General features: G+C 41.6%; 2 protein-coding genes and 1 long non-coding RNA gene across 18 annotated transcripts in view; 1 reads left to right on the top strand and 2 right to left on the bottom strand.

Annotated features, from left to right (window-relative positions):
* Positions 1 to 17,970, top strand: part of LOC111064875 (potassium voltage-gated channel protein Shab) — a 28,298-nt gene that overhangs the window by 8,277 nt on the left and 2,051 nt on the right. For 3 of the 16 annotated variants that reach the window (XM_041594064.1, XM_041594062.1, XM_041594068.1), the window contains exons 3-8: positions 1,560 to 2,403; positions 3,228 to 3,317; positions 9,020 to 9,156; positions 9,601 to 9,966; positions 13,372 to 13,485; positions 16,715 to 17,969. In XM_041594064.1, coding sequence (XP_041449998.1) covers positions 1,560 to 2,403; positions 3,228 to 3,317; positions 9,020 to 9,156; positions 9,601 to 9,966; positions 13,372 to 13,485; positions 16,715 to 17,969 — 2,806 coding nt within the window. Of the gene's footprint in view, positions 1 to 1,559; positions 2,404 to 3,227; positions 3,318 to 4,744; positions 6,033 to 8,944; positions 9,157 to 9,600; positions 9,967 to 13,371; positions 13,486 to 14,018; positions 14,174 to 14,404; positions 15,575 to 16,714; position 17,970 lie in introns of those variants that run through there. The other 13 variants (XM_041594065.1, XM_041594063.1, XR_005968033.1 and 10 more) reach the window with 12 other exon arrangements.
* Positions 6,191 to 17,970, bottom strand: part of LOC121404495 — a 58,944-nt gene continuing 47,164 nt past the window's right edge. The window contains exon 3 of the long non-coding RNA XR_005968041.1: positions 6,191 to 6,331. This is a non-coding gene — a long non-coding RNA (uncharacterized LOC121404495). The remainder of the gene's footprint in view (positions 6,332 to 17,970) is intronic.
* Positions 11,615 to 13,015, bottom strand: LOC111064876. Its single transcript, XM_022352711.2, has 2 exons — positions 12,905 to 13,015; positions 11,615 to 12,837 (listed from the first exon to the last, which is right to left on the bottom strand). The coding sequence occupies exons 1-2, from the start codon at positions 12,930 to 12,932 to the stop codon at positions 11,747 to 11,749; spliced, it is 1,119 nt and encodes a 372-aa protein (XP_022208403.2). The 5' UTR covers positions 12,933 to 13,015; the 3' UTR covers positions 11,615 to 11,746.

Below are 17,970 nucleotides of genomic sequence, written 5' to 3'. Positions count from 1 at the left end.
ACCATTGAGTTATGTTCTATCTATCTATCTATTCAATCATTTTCCGAAACCAAACCCCCCGCCCAAGAAAACCCGCCAAGAAACAAAAATAAACACTAATAAAAAACTGAGAATCGAAAAACACGTGAGAAATTGTTTGTCCAATCGTTAGATTTAAGCAGGATGAGAATAAGGATGAAGATGATTAGAAAACAAAAACTAAACAAATATAGATTAATAATAATAAAAATGTCGACTGCAGACCCCAAGGGTATAGCGTCTCTTATTTGACGATGGAGTGCCCCCCCTGGTTCACCCTCATACCATAATATAATCGATCCAATTATAGATGACACACACACTCGTATACAGAATAAATAATGTATGTAGGTGTGTTATGTCCTTGTGTTGCGTCATGTGATCTGTCCCACAATCCAAAAACAAAACACATAACACACACAAACCAACAAAACTCCACAACCTCAGTCACTATCCACTAGAACCACTAGAACCACTTAAACACCACTTAACCACCACCTAACCACCACTCAAACACACACAAACTAAACACCACACCACACCACACGCCACAAACACCACCACACACCGCCACACACCAACACACACAAAACCCACCACGTAACATGAGATAGAGTTGATCTAGACCATAAACATGATCAGAGATCTCCCTAGCCTCCCCCCCTTCATCGCTGCTGATCCACTGAGCCCGACGAGCTCCAAAAAAGGAAAGAGAAACCCCCTTAATCCAAAATGTTTATGTTTATATATGTTTCTATTTTATTTAAACGTTAAGTTTGTATTATGGAGAAGGATTCACGACAGATAAAACTGAACAAAAAAAATGATATACTTCACATATAGTACAGCAGCCTTTGAAAGGTACAAACAAAAACGAAAACAACAACTAAAAGTCCGGGAAAAAATCCGGAAAGCCAACAACAAAAGCCCCAGAATATCTCTCTCTCAATCTATCTCTCACTCTAACAGACCAAAGACAGCAGCAACTTGACTAAAAATCAATCGAAAATTCCCCTCTCTCCGATCGAAGACGATCAGAAAATGAAAACTTAACGTTGAAGTTGAAGCTAACTGAATGTTTGCTTAACCTTAACCCCCCCATACGTCCCATACATCCACCCACGAATCGCAGTGAACTCTGAACTCTCGACATGAGGAGTAGTACTCTCTGCTACTCGCTGTTGATTTGCTGATGTTGAATGTTGTAACCATGTTTTGTTGGATTAATCAAACAAACAATCAATCAATCAAACAATCAATTTAAAGAACATGTTGCATAGTCGTCGTGTGTGGAATGAAATATGTCGTAAAAACTACTACTACTACTACTACCTAAATAGAAACCAATTACCAATTACCGATTACGTCTACTATCCTATCCAAAAATCCTATAATCGTTATCGTAATCGTATAATCGTATAATCGTTATCGTAAACGTGTTATCGTTGTGTAATCGATATACATAAGATACGAAAACTGAAAATATCCATTTGCTGAATGATGGTCTTCGACAAGTCTCGATTGTTCTTTACCGTTTACAGGTTATCGCAGTGATATCCATACTATTCATAGTCCTGTCTACCATAGCCCTGACGTTGAACACCCTACCACAACTACAACACATTGACAACGGTACACCACAGGATAATCCGCAATTGGCAATGGTTGAGGCCGTGTGTATCACGTGGTTCACTCTAGAGTACATACTTAGGTTTAGCGCCTCGCCGGACAAGTGGAAGTTCTTTAAGGGCGGCCTTAACATAATCGACCTATTGGCAATACTCCCATACTTTGTTTCGTTATTTCTATTGGAAACGAATAAGAATGCAACGGACCAGTTCCAGGATGTGCGCCGGGTGGTGCAAGTATTTCGCATTATGCGCATCCTGCGAATCCTTAAGCTGGCCCGTCACTCAACGGGCCTGCAGTCGTTAGGCTTTACGCTGCGTAACTCATATAAGGAACTCGGTCTACTAATGCTGTTCCTGGCCATGGGCGTTCTCATATTTTCTTCGCTGGCATATTTTGCCGAAAAGGATGAAAAGGATACAAAATTCGTTTCAATACCGGAAACATTTTGGTGGGCGGGTATTACAATGACAACTGTTGGCTACGGGGACATCTATCCCACAACTGCACTGGGAAAGGTTATTGGTACTGTGTGTTGCATATGCGGTGTTCTGGTAATCGCTTTGCCTATTCCCATCATCGTTAACAATTTTGCTGAATTTTATAAGAATCAGATGCGACGCGAAAAGGCCCTCAAGCGCCGTGAGGCACTCGATCGCGCCAAGCGTGAGGGCAGCATTGTCTCCTTTCATCATATCAATCTGAAAGATGCCTTTGCCAAGTCCATGGATCTCATCGATGTGATTGTCGACACAGGTAAGTGTGTGTGTGGGTGTAAGACAATTATTCTCCACACAAAAAAAAAAAAAAAACCACAATTGATGTCAATACATCAAACAATCAATCAAAAATAATATATATATGTAACTAAAATACTACTAATATGTATATAAATAAAGTGTAGTATGAAGTATGCCTTGCTTTAGAAGCATTTAACCCTTTAACCCCTTGAGTGCCTTTCCATGCAACATTGCCTCTCCTTTGAATTATTTGCCTTTTGCTTACTTTAGATCTTTTGTGGCATGCACTGTGTTTCTGTTTCTCGCTCTTTCTTGCTGTTTCTCGCTTTTTCTTCTTATATTGTACATCTGTTTGAGTTTTCCTTTTTGGAGGAGGCGTGTAAATAGCATTTGACGGAACGTGTCCGATCAGTACGAAAAAAGAGCCGTAAGATGATAGAAATTGTTGAACCAACTATACCATATACAATCTTTAATCCGCTGTAAACTATCAATAGTTAAGCTAAATTGAATTACTCTTAAGTTTCCGTAGCCCTAACCCCGCCCACACACACAATAAACTCTCTACAATAAGTATATACACAGACACACACACACACACACACACACCAGACCGGAAGATTAATTAAATGGTCAATTAGGCAAATGCTTTTGTACTTAGCGCATTTAACGACAAATTAGTGAGGTTTACACCCGTGTACAAAGCCAAAGGCACCCTGTCTCAATCCACCCACCCAATCCACCCTTCAAACACCCGCTGCTGCATTAAGCGCCTAGAAGTAGGCAACGGATCCCACCCCTATAAACCCAGCCCATCAATGTGTGTGTGTTCTCTTTTAGGCAAGCAGACGAATGTCGTGCATCCGAAGGGCAAAAGACAGAGCAACCCCAATATAGGCAGGCAAACACTCGATGTGCAGAGCGCTCCAGGTGACTAACCCCCACAACCCACCGCCACCCGTAACCGGGCCAACATCGCTGTAGCCTTTGACAAAACGCATTTTCCGTAGCGTCTTATATAACACACAAAGTACACTAACACACACACACACATCTCTACTACACCCCTTTTATATACATCTCTCTTTAATTCTAGCTCTTAGCTGTTTTTTGTCTCTTGAGATATTATCTTGGTATAGCCACAGTATCCCAGATCGAAGAGAGAGTATCCACTTTTAGCTTTAGCTTTGCTCAACCTTTCGACATTTATAGTCTGCTTAATGAAACACGAAGAGAAGAGTCAGAACAGTGAGTTTCATAGCTGCAGATGGAAATTCGAGACCAACGAAAATCCATGAAATTTATCTTAAAAGTTTGATGGAAAATACTAAACAGCCACCCACGCTTACAGGCATATGTTCCATGCAACAGCTATGAAACGCACTGTGTGCTGGTGTACTGTGTAAATATCGGACCCCACCCTCCCCCGCCTAGCTGCCATTAGGAGACGATTCGAGTTAAGCCGACAAATGGAATATAGCCCCATGGATACACAGTTGTAGCTTAGATCTTGCGATTTGTTACTTTTACTCTGCTTTTGAGTTTTGCCTTCAGTTCAAGTTGAGTTATTGCCTATTGACGAATTAGTTTTGCATTTGGAATTGCAAAAAAAGAATTATGGAATATTGGAATTATGATGATAAAGATAAATGATAAATGAAACGAAAATTTGCTAATCATTGCTTGATTCTTGATTTGATACTGCTACACACACACACACCAAACACACACACAACAACAACAAATAGCGAATTTGAATGCCCATTCTAGAGTTTCCATTTCGAATTTTATACCAAACTATATTAAAATACAAATATTTATAAATACAAAATAAAAATTAAAAAATAAAAACAAAAAAAAAACATTTTAGAAAATTTTCAAGTGCTGATTACATAAGTTACACCCACATTCACACACAGACATAGCCACAGCCACATACATATGATATATATACATATGCTCATTCTCTTAGCGAAAAGTAGTTTGTAAATTAGCGTTTCGATACCGAAATACCCGCCTAGTCTTGTGCTAAGCCCAAGTGGGGGATAGGGTTATACTCCGACCACGAGTGATAAGCCTATCCCGAGCGATCCAACCCCAACCCCAAACCTGAATCCGAACGCCCTAGATGCGAGTATATGTATCTACAACTTGTTCTTTTCTCTGCTCTTCTTTTTCTACTTTCTGCTCACAAAATCCACAACCGAACCACACCCTGAAAACCATGTAAAAAAAAACACACACACATACACACACACCTACACATCTACCCACCCAATATTTGACCCCAAACTTTGATCCACTCTTTGGTTGAACCCTAAACTAAAAACTGATTGATGCGGCTGATTTTGACCTAGGCGAAAAAAACACACTGATCGAGGCGCCACCGCCGCCATCGTTTGGCACGCCTCGACGGCGGGCACTCTCCGCACGCATCCAGGAGCTAAATCGCAGCCTGCTAGAGGAGCGGGATGCCCAGCAGCAGAACAGTTCCAGTGACAACGAAGACAGCCGCTGGGAGGAACCAAGCCAGCCGAGCCCAGCCCAGCCCCTAGTCCCAACCAACCAACCAAACAACCAACAAAACCCAAGGGTCTACTAGTACACACTAAGCGAAACGTAGCTAAGAAAAACAAAAACCCATACAATTGTTATTGTATCTGTAAATTAGTTTGTTTAACAGACACAGATTCACCCACACAAAACACACACACAACCAAATAACACACACACACACACACAAAAAGAGCGAGGGATAGACATAGACATAGACCGGTAATTAGTCGTAGATCTAAGTGCGAAAAAGGAAATCCAACCAACCAAAAAAAAAACACAGAAAAGTACTTCCAGTAAACAAGAAATTGACCGTTATGTAGAACCAAACCATTAATCCCATTAGTCGTCTCGAAAAAGCCTTGCTGCTTAAAGCTTAAAGTCAATCAAAACCAAAAAAAAACCCAAAAAAAAGCAAAGAGGATATATGAAATGAAATTATGTACTCGTGCTTCCATTTAGTTCATTGGTTGGGTCAGAGACCCTTCCACCCCGCCTCCTTTCCAATTGAATGTTGTGATTAAATTTAATTGTAACTGCTTTTAGGCGCCATAATATACATACATACACATCACACACACACACACACATACGTCACACACAGACACCACGCTATGAGCTGCTTTTTCGAACCAAAAAGTAAAAATCTATGCGCATTGCGCATACGTAGCGTTGTGCCTCATTCCTCTCTCCTTTTCCGTGTCCCTGTCCCTGTCCCTCTCTCACTCTATCTCCCTATCTAACTATCGTTATCGCGTATTGAAAGTTTTGCTAACTGCCCTCCCCAGATACCCATCAGCACTTGAAAATATAACTAAAAATGAGAGAAAATATTAAAAAATAAAAGTAAAAACCAAAAGTAAATTAATTCTAAAAATGGAAACGAAGATCTGCTAAAAATTTGCTGATATTTTTTTATTTTTTTTGTCTGAGCTGTTGTCCTGATTTTCATAGTACATTTGGTTCGCGAAAAATCTGTCTTTCTCCCCCCAAGCAAAACTTTCAAGATAATAAACCCTAAACCAAAAAAAAACAGCAGCAGCAAAGGATACCGCCTGTGTGTGTGTGTTTGTGTGTGAGTGAAAGCGTGAGTGTGTGTGCATCAAAGAAACAAAAAGAAACCCCTGAGAATGCTAACACCACACGCCATTCGAGAGAGAGAGCCGTAAAAACTCTGAATACAACAATCCGCGTAAGCACAATTTTGATTTAGTCTAAAACTTAGCGTTTAACTTAGGCCTTACCTTAACTCGTGCTCGTGTACTCGTACTCCAAGACAAGACAAGACAAGACAGGACAGGCATTTATCGAGCGCACTAGTCAAAAGCGATAAGTGAAATTCCCTCCATGGAGGGATGCAGCAGCAGCCGCAGCCGCAGCAGCACAAGACCCTAAAAATATATAAATATAAAATAAATATATATAAAGAGTCAGCCTTATTTATGAAATTAGTTGTTGTACTACATACATAGCTGTGACATAGTGAGCGAGGGAGTAAGCTTAGTTATAATTTAGAAAGAGAGAGCGAGCATCAGCAACATATATATGTATAGTACTAGGTAGTACATATGTATATGTATGTATACATATTAAAATATACTCGTTCCATATACTCGCATAGTGCAACGAGAGAGAGAACTTAGCAAATGCTGGCGAAACGTTCCTAACAAATGAAGCACAAAAACAAAACAAAAAAACGATATAAAAAATGCCTTATTTAAAGCAAAAGAATGCTCCTAGTTTGCAGCGATATATTTGACATGTTTAAGGATGGATCCAAAAAAAAAAACCATTGGAGTCGGCGTTTTAGTTAAGTGTTAAGCCCGATAGATACAGTATATATTACTTACAATATTTAGTACTTAGATGTAAGCAAAGCGAGCATACATACAGATATACAATGTTTTACACGGCTGCAGGATTTTCAGAATCCCGTTTGATATGTTTTTGTGCGTCGTGGATGTTTGTAAAATTTATTATATATAATTTGCATCGCGTTCCCCCGCATAGTTCAAACATTTCTATCATTGCGCTCAAGGACGCCATACAAAAAAAAAAAAAAAGAAAACAAAACAAAACAAAACAAAACAACAACAAAGCATTAGAGAACCAGAACAGAACAGAAAAGATTAGGATCAGATCAGATCGAAGAGAAGCCATTCCGAGAAGCCTTTACGTGCCTTTTACTTAATGTTTTTCGTATTTCTTTTTCCTTCAAAGATATATGTACATATATGTATATCCGATATCCTATATCTATCTATGTGTGTGTGTCCCACCCTCCCCAAGATCTTTTTTTTCTTTCCTACATTCTTATGCTCTTTATTTTTGGAATCTAACGCGCTGCATGCTCTAACCCGATAAATATGATATGATATGATATATGTATGATCTAATCTATAGAAAAATGTGTACGCTCTCTTTATGCTCAAGCCATTGTATTCGCGAATATGAATACTCACTCGTACTCGTACTTGTTCCCAATGTACTATACTGTACTGTCTGTCCTGTACTCATACTTTTGTGTACCACTGTTAAAAACGTAAACAACTTTGTGTGTCTGTGAAATTAGCAATAAAACGAAAACCAAACAGCGCTGTATTATTTTCATTATACAACTCCAAACAAATACACACACATATGAATACATTTCCATACATACCATATACATACATATGTACATGCATACATATATGTATACCCTGTATATAATGGTGTTTAATGCCTGACCGGACTCTGGGGGTCAGGGATTGATCCGCAGCAAAGGTATAAAAAAAAACTCACATCGAACTAAAATGTATCCCATTTGTCCAGTCAAAGGTGAGAGATACTCGTACTTTCCCATTAGTTTCGTTACGTTCCATTTCACGAACAAGTATACAGATACAGACGCACATACACATACACACAAATGAGTGACGTAAGTTAACATGAATCGGGATTTTGGCCATACTTTAATTCTGTATGGCAACTGCTGTGTTTCGCACATTTGTTTCGCCGAGTCCAGTGCCCGCGATCATTGCACTGACAGCCACCCCAAATAAAAAACACTCACACTTATTCGTACATAGTTTGATTACTCATGTCATTTTGGTAGAACGAAAGACTTCAATTGTAATTTTAGAGGTACACATAATTCCATTATTCAATTGTGTGTTTTTTTTAGTTAAATTTTCACTCTTCATTTTCCACTTTAGATCTATGATTTCTAGTACAAATATTTTAATTATAGTTTGTTCTACTAACTCGATGTTTTAAACTGTCTAACTAACGGAAACCGAAACTAAAACTAACCATTAGATAATGGTTCAGCAATTGTGTTTACTAGCTACTGAAAATAAATGTTGTTCTTATACTTTAAAACCCACCCCCAACCCATACTTATAGACGTCGTTCATCAATGTTGTTCTCACTGTACTGTACCCCGCTCCCTACTAAAGTAAATAAAACCTATCATAAACGTATCGTTGCTTAATTAATCCTCAACGTTTCTTGTGTACGTCGTCGCCCGTCGTTATCGCCGTATTAACAATTATTAACCAAAAAAAAATATACAACAAAAACCAAACAGTTTGTTTTTCCAACATTCATAAAATTCATATTTTTCTTTCTTTTTTCCTCTTTTAATTTGGTTGACACAAAACTTTCATTTGCGCTGCAAAAACACAATATCAAAATCTAATCAAATCCATAAAAAAAAACCAAAACATATATACAAAATATACATATATATCCCTGTGTATATATTTCACCGATATCTCTCACTGATGTCTCTGTCGTCGGCTAAACAAATGCGAAACTGCGAACAAAACAAAAAAAAAAAACTGGCGACAAAATGCATTCATGGCTTCCTTTTGTGTGTGCTATCCAACCAACCAAACGACATCAACACAACCCAAAACCAATCGATCTGAACGTGAACCAATTAACCCAATAAATAACCCAAACATACACACACATAAACACACCCACACACACATAACACACATACAAATGCAATGCAGAAAAGCGCGAGAGTCACACAAGATCATTGAAAAATTGGCACCGTTTAACCCACGCGCTACGCCGATCGCCCACAGGCCACAATATATCGCAGACGGACGGGAACAGCACCGAAGGTGATTCGACCAGCGTTAGCCGCAATCCGGCAACCACCGGCACCGGCTGCTACAAGAACTACGAGCACGTAGCCAACATGAGAAACAGTCTGCAACATGTAAGTGATATCATTCATTCATCCATATAGTGAGAAAGAAGAACTCAAAATGGGGAATAGATATTTACAAGATTCCCCAGTAGAGGAAAATTTTTTTTAATGTAAATTCAATTAATAGAATTTGATCAATATAAAAAAAGGCATTCTTATGCCTTAGATCAATACCTATCCACTCAGAAGGGGTATATCAGATCAGTTATTCCAAGAAACCATACAACTAATTCAAAATTCATCAAATTTAAAGGATTTTAATCAGGCTTAACTAAGTTAAATATACTTGAGCACCATATCCTTTTATTCATTTAGCTCAAAATTTAATCAAACAAACAATCATTATGTAAGCGAGTTGTAAGTACTTCTCATTTATTTCATATTTTTAGTGTATCTTCCTTCTGTTTTTGCATCTCTTGGATACTTAACTATCTTTCTTTTCCCTTGCCCCAGCGTCGCGGATCCAGCTCTGAGCAGGATGCTGTGCCGCCGTACAGCTTCGACAATCCCAATGCCAGACAGACCTCAATGATGGCCATGGAGAGCTACAAAAAGGAACAGCAAGCGCTGCTCCAGCAGCAACCGAAGCCCCCACAGATGCCGCCTGCCACAGCGGGAGTAGGAGTGGCTGCAGCAGGAGTATCTGCCACAGGTGGCGGTGTTGCCAATAATCTGGCCATGGTGGCTGCCTCGAGTGCAGCAACGGCAGTGGCCACGGCCAGCAGCAGCAGCCCCCCCGATGGTGCCCAGGCGGAGGATGACATGACAAGTGCATCGAACCAGAAGGGTCTGCCCATTCAGATGATGATAACGCCCGGGGTAAGTCAGCGAACCGATGGGTGGATATGGGGGAATAGAATCGGTCAGGGGCCATGGATGTGGATGTGGCCATGGCCTGGGCCAGTCCCAGTATTGATAATCATAATCGTAATCGTATATCTTGAATATCTTAATGTTTTCAAAGTTCCTAAATCGTAATCCTATGTATTAGTAAATGTGAAGCCATTAAACTGGATCCAAATATATTCAAATAACTCTATTTTACGAAACAAAACCCCCCAAACACACACTCACTTTTGGTTCCTTCTCATTTGCGACCACCGACTCGTTAGCCGTGGAAATTTCCTCTTCAGTTACAGTTGAATATCCCCATATATATCCTTGGTTGTAACTCCTTTTCTTTTTCGTTTCTGTGATTCGTCGGCCTCTTATGTAGTAGTCCTTAGTCTTTTCAGTATTTAGAGTTTTAGTGTTTAAACAGCTTCATGTACTCTTTGATTTATACACTCGATTGAATTGAATTGAAACCCACAAAAACAATTTGGAAAAGAATTGAAATGAAAAAAAAACCTTAAGACTCTTAAGAAGCAAGCAAAAACGAAGCAACAAAGAGCCAAAACTAAAGTATCTTTAACAACTACCAACACATTTCAACTTTTTAGATTTTACGGGGACGCAGTAAGGAGGTACATTGAAAGTATACACAAGAACTCAAGCTACTCTACTCTACTCTACTACTCTACTCTCAACTCGAATACGAATGCCACCACAGCTACTCAATCAATATACTCCATCTACTCTTTAATATGTACTGAATGATTCTTTGCCCATTCTCTCCCAATTATGAGCCTTGATTTTGAATGAAATTGATATGGCTAAAAATATATGGATATTGCGGATTACATGATTCGTTTTTCAGTGGCTGAAACACACACACACACACACAATGCTAAGCCCCTTACTACTACTACGCCTAGATCTTTGGTTCTTTTATACAACTTTGGTTTTAGTTTTTTTTTTTTTTGAGCCCCTTGGAGGCGATTTGGCTGCATCAGGATTTTGCCGGCAGCATTAGCCAATCGAATGCCAGCTCAAATCTGCATCACATTCTTATTTTTTTATCCCATTTAATCGTACATATAGTATGTACTCTTGTACTCTTGATCAGTTTTCGTATTCCTGTAAAAAGTCAGCTTCTCAATTTTTACTCTTTATACTTTTCCTTTTTTTTTTTTGGTAATTTTATTTTTGCGGTTAGCTTGCTTTGGGTTTAAAAGATACAATACTTTGTCATAGATGAAGGACCTCAACTCCTTACTCTCTCATTCTCTTTGTTAGATTTTCCTTTAATATTTTGCTAGTCCGGTATGCCAATGTCAACTTTTAGCTTATATTAATGCGCCTCTACTAACTTTTTAAATGTCTTTTCTTAATGATTGAGAAGAAAACCAAATGAAATTTTTACCAAAATGAACTAACTAAATAACTAAATAAAACTCTCATTCGACTATCTATCGCCTTCGTAAGTCTCGTTTATATATTTTATTGGATCAGTTAAACCCTCAGCCAGCGAATTTTATATCTCTCTCTCTCTCTTGACCACACACACGAACATACACACAGCTACACAAACACAGAAACACACACACTAACATACACACAGATAGAAACATACATGAAGGAGATATTAAGGGTATCCATCAATTTATTTAGAGGACACAAAACGAATCAAAGTTAATGGAAAATATATGTGAAGAAATAGTTGGAGATGCAGTAAATGCAACATCTGGAGACGCATACTGGGTAGATATAAATCCATCTAGAAGTCGTACCATTTCTTGTCCGAACTTTCGACATTCGGCTGACCTGGCCCCTGATTCATTTCGTTGGGGAGGGCAACCGGCTTGTTGCGATCCCCACCACCATGCCCGCCCGTTGGTGCGCTTGTGTCTCCGGGAAATAGCACCTGCCCCCCACCGACTTCATTCTGCTGTTGCCACTGCGGTTGCCATTGCGTCTGTCCCTGCGACTGACTCTGTTGCTGTTGCGGCTGCTGCTGTTCCTGCGGATAAAACCCAAGTCCTTGCATATTGGTGATGATGGGCGGCACGGGCGTTGGCTTGTCAAACCGCTGCAGCGGCTGCTTCAGCTTGTCCAGAAGTGCGCGCAGATCAACGCTGAGCTTCGGCTGGACAATGCCCTCGGCCGCCTGCAGTCCGACCATCTGCGAGGACAGCGAATCCACGTCCTGGCGTGCGGCAAACAGCAGCTGATCGTGTGCCGCCAGCTGAAGCTGGGAGATTTGAGCGCGTATGGCCGCGGCGGCCACCGACTGCTGGGCCGTGTGCAGTGAGGCTGTGATGGTGCGTACATTATTGGTCGACTCCTCCAGCTGAGCCTGCGCAGAGGATGCCACGCCCTGTGCCTTCCGAATCTCGGTGGCCTCCAGCTGCACCCGAGCCTGGGCCACGTACAGGTGCTGCAACATGATGCGCAGCTCCTTGCGTCGCTCCTCGCTCTCATCAACATTGTCCTGATGCCAGGCCGGACGCAACGGTTCCGGCGATGATGATGCGATTTGAGGTGGATATTCACAAATGGTGGTGGTGGCTGGCGGTGGCGATGGGGTTGCTGGATTGGTCTCCGGCGGTGGGTAACAGGTCGTAGTCGTCAGCAGTGGTCCATTGCTTTCTATGGGTGGATTCTGGGCACTGGGCTCTAGGGTTATGCAGTCGGGACTGACGGTAATGCCCGCCCAGTTTTCCCTATATTCGCCATTGCCATCATAGCCCCCCAATCGACTGTCCACATAGCCATTATCGTAGTCGTCGCTCAGACGGCTCCATGGGCCATCGATCTTGGGGTAGCCGTGTGTTGTGCCTACTGCACCGAGGACAGTGGCAAGTAACACTGCCGGGGGGAATAGCAGATGGTTTTAAGGGGTCTTATACTGGTCGCTTTAGTGGCTTATACTCACAAATAGAAAGTTGAATTTTAGAGCGCATTTGGAGCACAATTAAATGATAGATGAGACGACTTGGAGTCGAGTGTATTTTCTGCTTTGAGAGCAGCAAAAGGTGTTGCTTAGTTTGAACATTTTGAAATTTCAGGCACACACTTTCACACACATACACACACACACACACACACAGAGCTTGAGCATCATTTAGCAAGCAGGCCGCATGCGCAGCAAATACTTAGAAAAAGTTGCCCAACTAACTAATCCAACTAGTACTAACTATACCTAATCCCCGTCTTATCTTTGTATGCTGCATGTTGTCTGGTCTGCCTGCATGGGTGGTGCATTTCCCATACTCTACTCTGCTCTACTGTATATAAAATATATATTTCTATATGTACTCGTACTATTCCAATTTGTTTTCTGTCGCTGAACCAATTTATTTACATTATGCAAAACCCAAAACAACAAAATCCTATTTATAGGAAGTGGCCGAACTGCGACGCCAAGTGGCGCTCGAGAATCTGCAGAATCAGCGCATGGACAACCTGGAGCAGGATGTGCCCGTGGAGTTCGAGTGCTGCTTCTGCACCACCAAGGTAAGACTAATACCGCTAAAAAAAACTCTGAAACTCTAGCTGTAACTATAACTGTCACTGTAACTGTATGCTAACAATTGATTTTTTTTTATTATTATGGAATGCTTTTACTGTATCCACTGTATGGCACTATGGATGTGTTTCCTATGTGTTAATCGCATGCTTTTTGCACCATTTTTTTTTTTTTTCTAATTTTCAATTACGAATTCGATTTACGCACACACTTGACTAAAACCGCAAAAACTAAAACAAAACAAAGGAAAATAAATTCATGCGCAAAAGTGTAATAATAATAACCAGGCTGAAAACACATTGGCAGACCGTCAAAGAAATTGTTAAACCCGTAAAAGCAAAATGCAATTTGAGCTGAAAATCTCCAGACTCCTCCTTTCTATGATTTGGTAACAGCTTGAGGCTAGCGATCTCTCCACACACACACACACACACACACCCACAAACCGCGTGTGTGTAGTAGTTTTGATCCATCCAGTTGGTTGGGGATATTGAGGGCGTCTCGATGTTGTTGATTGCAGGATCGCATTTGTGTGTTCCACGACCGGGAGTACAGCATGCAGCGGCTGGTGCGGCCACCGCCGTCGCCCAAAAACTATCTGGCGCTGAAGCGGATGCTAGAGGAGGGCACCATCGACATATACTATCTATGAAAAGTCTGAGCAAAACGAAGATGGTAACGCCAAAGCACCTCGTCCTTGTCCTTGTCCCACGCCCCCCTTGTTTGAAGATCGTTTCCGTTTCATATTTTTCAATAATTTTTTTTCTTTGTGATTTTCTCCCGTTTTGTGTTTTTTTCTCTCTGTTTTGTGTTTTGGCTTTGTGTGAGAATGGAAAAACTTGTGCGAATTGGAAATGGAAATTTTTATGTTGACTTTGTTTCTTTTTCATTTTCTTTTTCTTAAAGGGCTTGCCAGGATGCCAAGGCGAGTGTATTCCATTGCGCGCGAATAGCGTTTAGCAGTATAATACAAAAATTTGGGTATACTTACATACATACTAATAGACAAAAAAAAAAAAAAACAAAACAATAACCAAAATTTACTCCCAGCGGGGAGGAGAGCCTCGAAAATGTACGGATTACTCGTTAATTAGCTTTAAACTTTAAACCAACTACGATTTAATACCAGTTAATTATGATTACTACTGTGTTATCCATTTATCTGTTAACATCGTGAGCGAAACGGAATGTGGACGGCGCGACGTGAAAGCTAAACAAAGACATAGAAAATTCGAAGAATTTAATTAAATTAATCTCTATAATCTCTATCTACTATATATAATCTCTACACTCAACCACAACTCCAACAAAAACAAAATGGGAGAAAAAACCGAACCAGAAATGAAGATGAAGATGAAGCCAAAGCGCATGCGCATGTGTTAATATTATTTAAAGTGTATTATTGAAACGAAGACTCTGTTCTGGGAGCTTGAGGGCTTGGCGAAAGTTTAAATCGATCGGATCGTTCTACTATTTGCACTAAGCACGTAATTAGATAAATTACAACTAGCCTAATCGTATCCTATATACTAGCAAATGGGTTCATCAGACCACAAATTACTTAGTCACAAGAAACGCCAACAAACAATAAGGGAAAAACCAATCAGCGAAAATCATTTATTAAAATGAGAAAAACAAATCAATAAATCAATTACACGTATACACATTACAGTATAGCCACTTGATGAACAAATGTTAACGCTCTCTATATACATTATACATTATTAGTTGTTGTTTATTTCTGTTACCACTCAACGAAGCGACGCGAAGCAGCCAGGCAGCCAGCCAGCTAGCCAGCCAGCCAGCCAGCACACAAACCGAACCAAACTGAACCAAAAATCTTGCAATAAAAAATACCAAACAATGAATCGAATTTATTCATCCGCCGCACTCTCTCGACTTATTCTTCCGCCTGCTGATACTTTCCGTATTGCTCGTCTAGAATGTTTCTCCTTTACTTTCGGTTTGCATATCAATTTCAATGTCGTTTCGATTAGATATTTTCAATTTAAACCCCTGAGCAATGGAGCACCACTTTGCACAATGCACTCCATGTGGAAGTGGAGCAACCAGCGGGTAAGTATTGGAGCACTCGGAATCGAATCTTTATTTGCGCAAAGACTCATCTCGGGGCATAAGTTCAGTAGATAAAGATCAGGTAGATCATAGAGCCAACCTTAACCCTTTGATGGCAACTTGCTATTGTGATGTTTTTTTTAACTTGTGACAGGTTTAATGCTTAAATTCATTCATTTATTTTAATGCTGCTCTTTATTGTTCGTGTATTGTATTAAATTGTTTATTAATTCTTCTCAGCAATGCAAACAAAAACTTTACTTGGGCACCTAGTCACTCCACCAAAGATCGGCCTAATTTATTTGTCACAATGATCAAGTTCAAGTTCTAATTTAAAAATTCAATTTTAATGAATTATTAGACTTGTTTTATTATTATTTTTTTTAAATTTATTAATTTTAAATATTTTTGTATGCATTTTTTTATGGGAATTTCACAACCATTTTCAAAATTGTTAATAAAAAAAAATGAATAGAAACTTAATGAATTTTCCACGTAAAATTATCGGGTTCAAGCGGTATATTGTCGGGGCCTTCTAAAGGGTTAAGGGAGAGATCCAGATTAAGCAGCAAATCAGAACTTTTTAAAGAAGAAAACTCCATATTTTAATGAAATATTTTGATGAAATATTAACTCTTAAGTTTAATTCTTAAAGGATTATTTATAGAGATGCCACTACAGTTTGTTGTTGATCTAGTAAAATGTTTGTAGCTGAAAATATGGAAAGGGTTTGAGTAGGGTTGGAATTTCTGAAGGTTTGAAATATTTTGCATTCAGGAATCGCACCGCATTTGTTCTGTTTATCAGTGTACGTTTCCAATTAGGTTTTTAATTAAAAATAATTACGAATAATTATGAATAATTAGCGCTGCACGTTTGCGTTTTACTTGGCGCCTTCTAGCTGCATGTTTTATTACGTTCTTACGAGCGACACCGCCATAACGAAACAAATCGCAGTCACTGTGACACGCACACACCCACACACACACACACACACACACAAAAAGCTAACCCAGAGCCCAGACCAGACCAGGTACTACACCAAACATCAACAATAAAGCAATCCAAGCAGGACCTGGCCTGATCCCTGATCCCTGAGCCCCGTTTCACCAATACTACCAACCACATAACTCGTTGCAGGACTTCAAGGAGTACACCGACGCAGAGGGGGTGATCGCGCTGCCCACTTCGGACTTCCACAAGCCGATCTGCCTGGAGATGCGTCTGGCGGCGGCCAATCGGCAGGCCAACCAGTTCGGCCTGCTTGCCCCCCAACTGGCCCCACCGCCACACAGCTACCAGCGCCACCAGGCGGTGGGCGTGGGTCCGCTGATGTCCCTGCCACCGCCACCGCCCGCCGCTGGCATCCTGCTGCCCGTGTACACCAGCACCAGTGGCAGTGGCAGTGCCATGCCCATCATCTCGCAGTCGTCGTCCACATCGTCGTCGTATGGCACCACCACCTCGACGACCATTGCCCTGCCCCTGGACGCGTCCATGCGCTTCGGTGCGACCATCTCCAGTGCCGCCAATTTCAACCACAACTACAACAACAACTTCAACACCACCACCACAGTGGGCGCTGCTGGCGGCATGGGCGGCGCCAATGGTCTGCTCCTGTTTGGGGGAAACTTCAGCAGCCACTACGGGGCGGGCAGCGGCAGCGGCAGCAGCAACAACAACAACAATGCGGACCTGGCCAGCGTCGACAGCTCCGACACGTACGCCAGCTGCCAGACGCATCCGTTCCTGTCGCAGGGCGACCTCACGGCGGACTTCAACGACGAGGCCTGTGCCCTGGACATCGACATGGACAATCTGTACATAAATCCGCTGGAGCGCGAAGGCCACCACCACCACCACCACCACCATGGCATCAGCAGCTCGACGGGCTTCATTGTGGGCCTGCCAGCCACCATCTCCTCCTCCTCGTCGGCGACGGGTCTACGCGCTCAGGTGAAGAAGAGCGCCTCGGGGGACACGGCGCTGCGCAACCTGGCCGCCGGTGGCGGAGGAATGAGTCCTCTGGACGATGTCTACCAGAACTTCGATGTCCAGGAGCGTGGCAGCCGCGTCAGTCTCAACGAGAACTCTGTGCCAAAGCACCGCAAGACGCGGTTCCAGCAAAGCTTCACCGCGATGCGGCCCAGTCCGAGCGGCGGCAGTGTGGCACGTCCGCGTGCCCGCTTCGAGGACACCAGGCTGGACGACGATGCGTGTGGCCGGCTGGATGGATCCGGCGGATTGGGTAGCAGTTCTGCGGCCAGCGGAAGTGCTGCCGCCGGCGGGGGCCCAAAGAAGAAGCGTTCGGTATTCACGCCGGGCAAGAGCTTAGCCACTGCCACCAAACTGATCAATCAGCATTTGTTTGGCATTCAGAATGCCGGCTCCAAAGG

Source organism: Drosophila obscura, unplaced genomic scaffold (genome assembly GCF_018151105.1).
Source record: "Drosophila obscura isolate BZ-5 IFL unplaced genomic scaffold, ASM1815110v1 contig_208, whole genome shotgun sequence".
Taxonomy (NCBI): domain Eukaryota; kingdom Metazoa; phylum Arthropoda; class Insecta; order Diptera; family Drosophilidae; genus Drosophila; species Drosophila obscura.
This window is presented reverse-complemented; position numbering and strand designations above follow the sequence as displayed.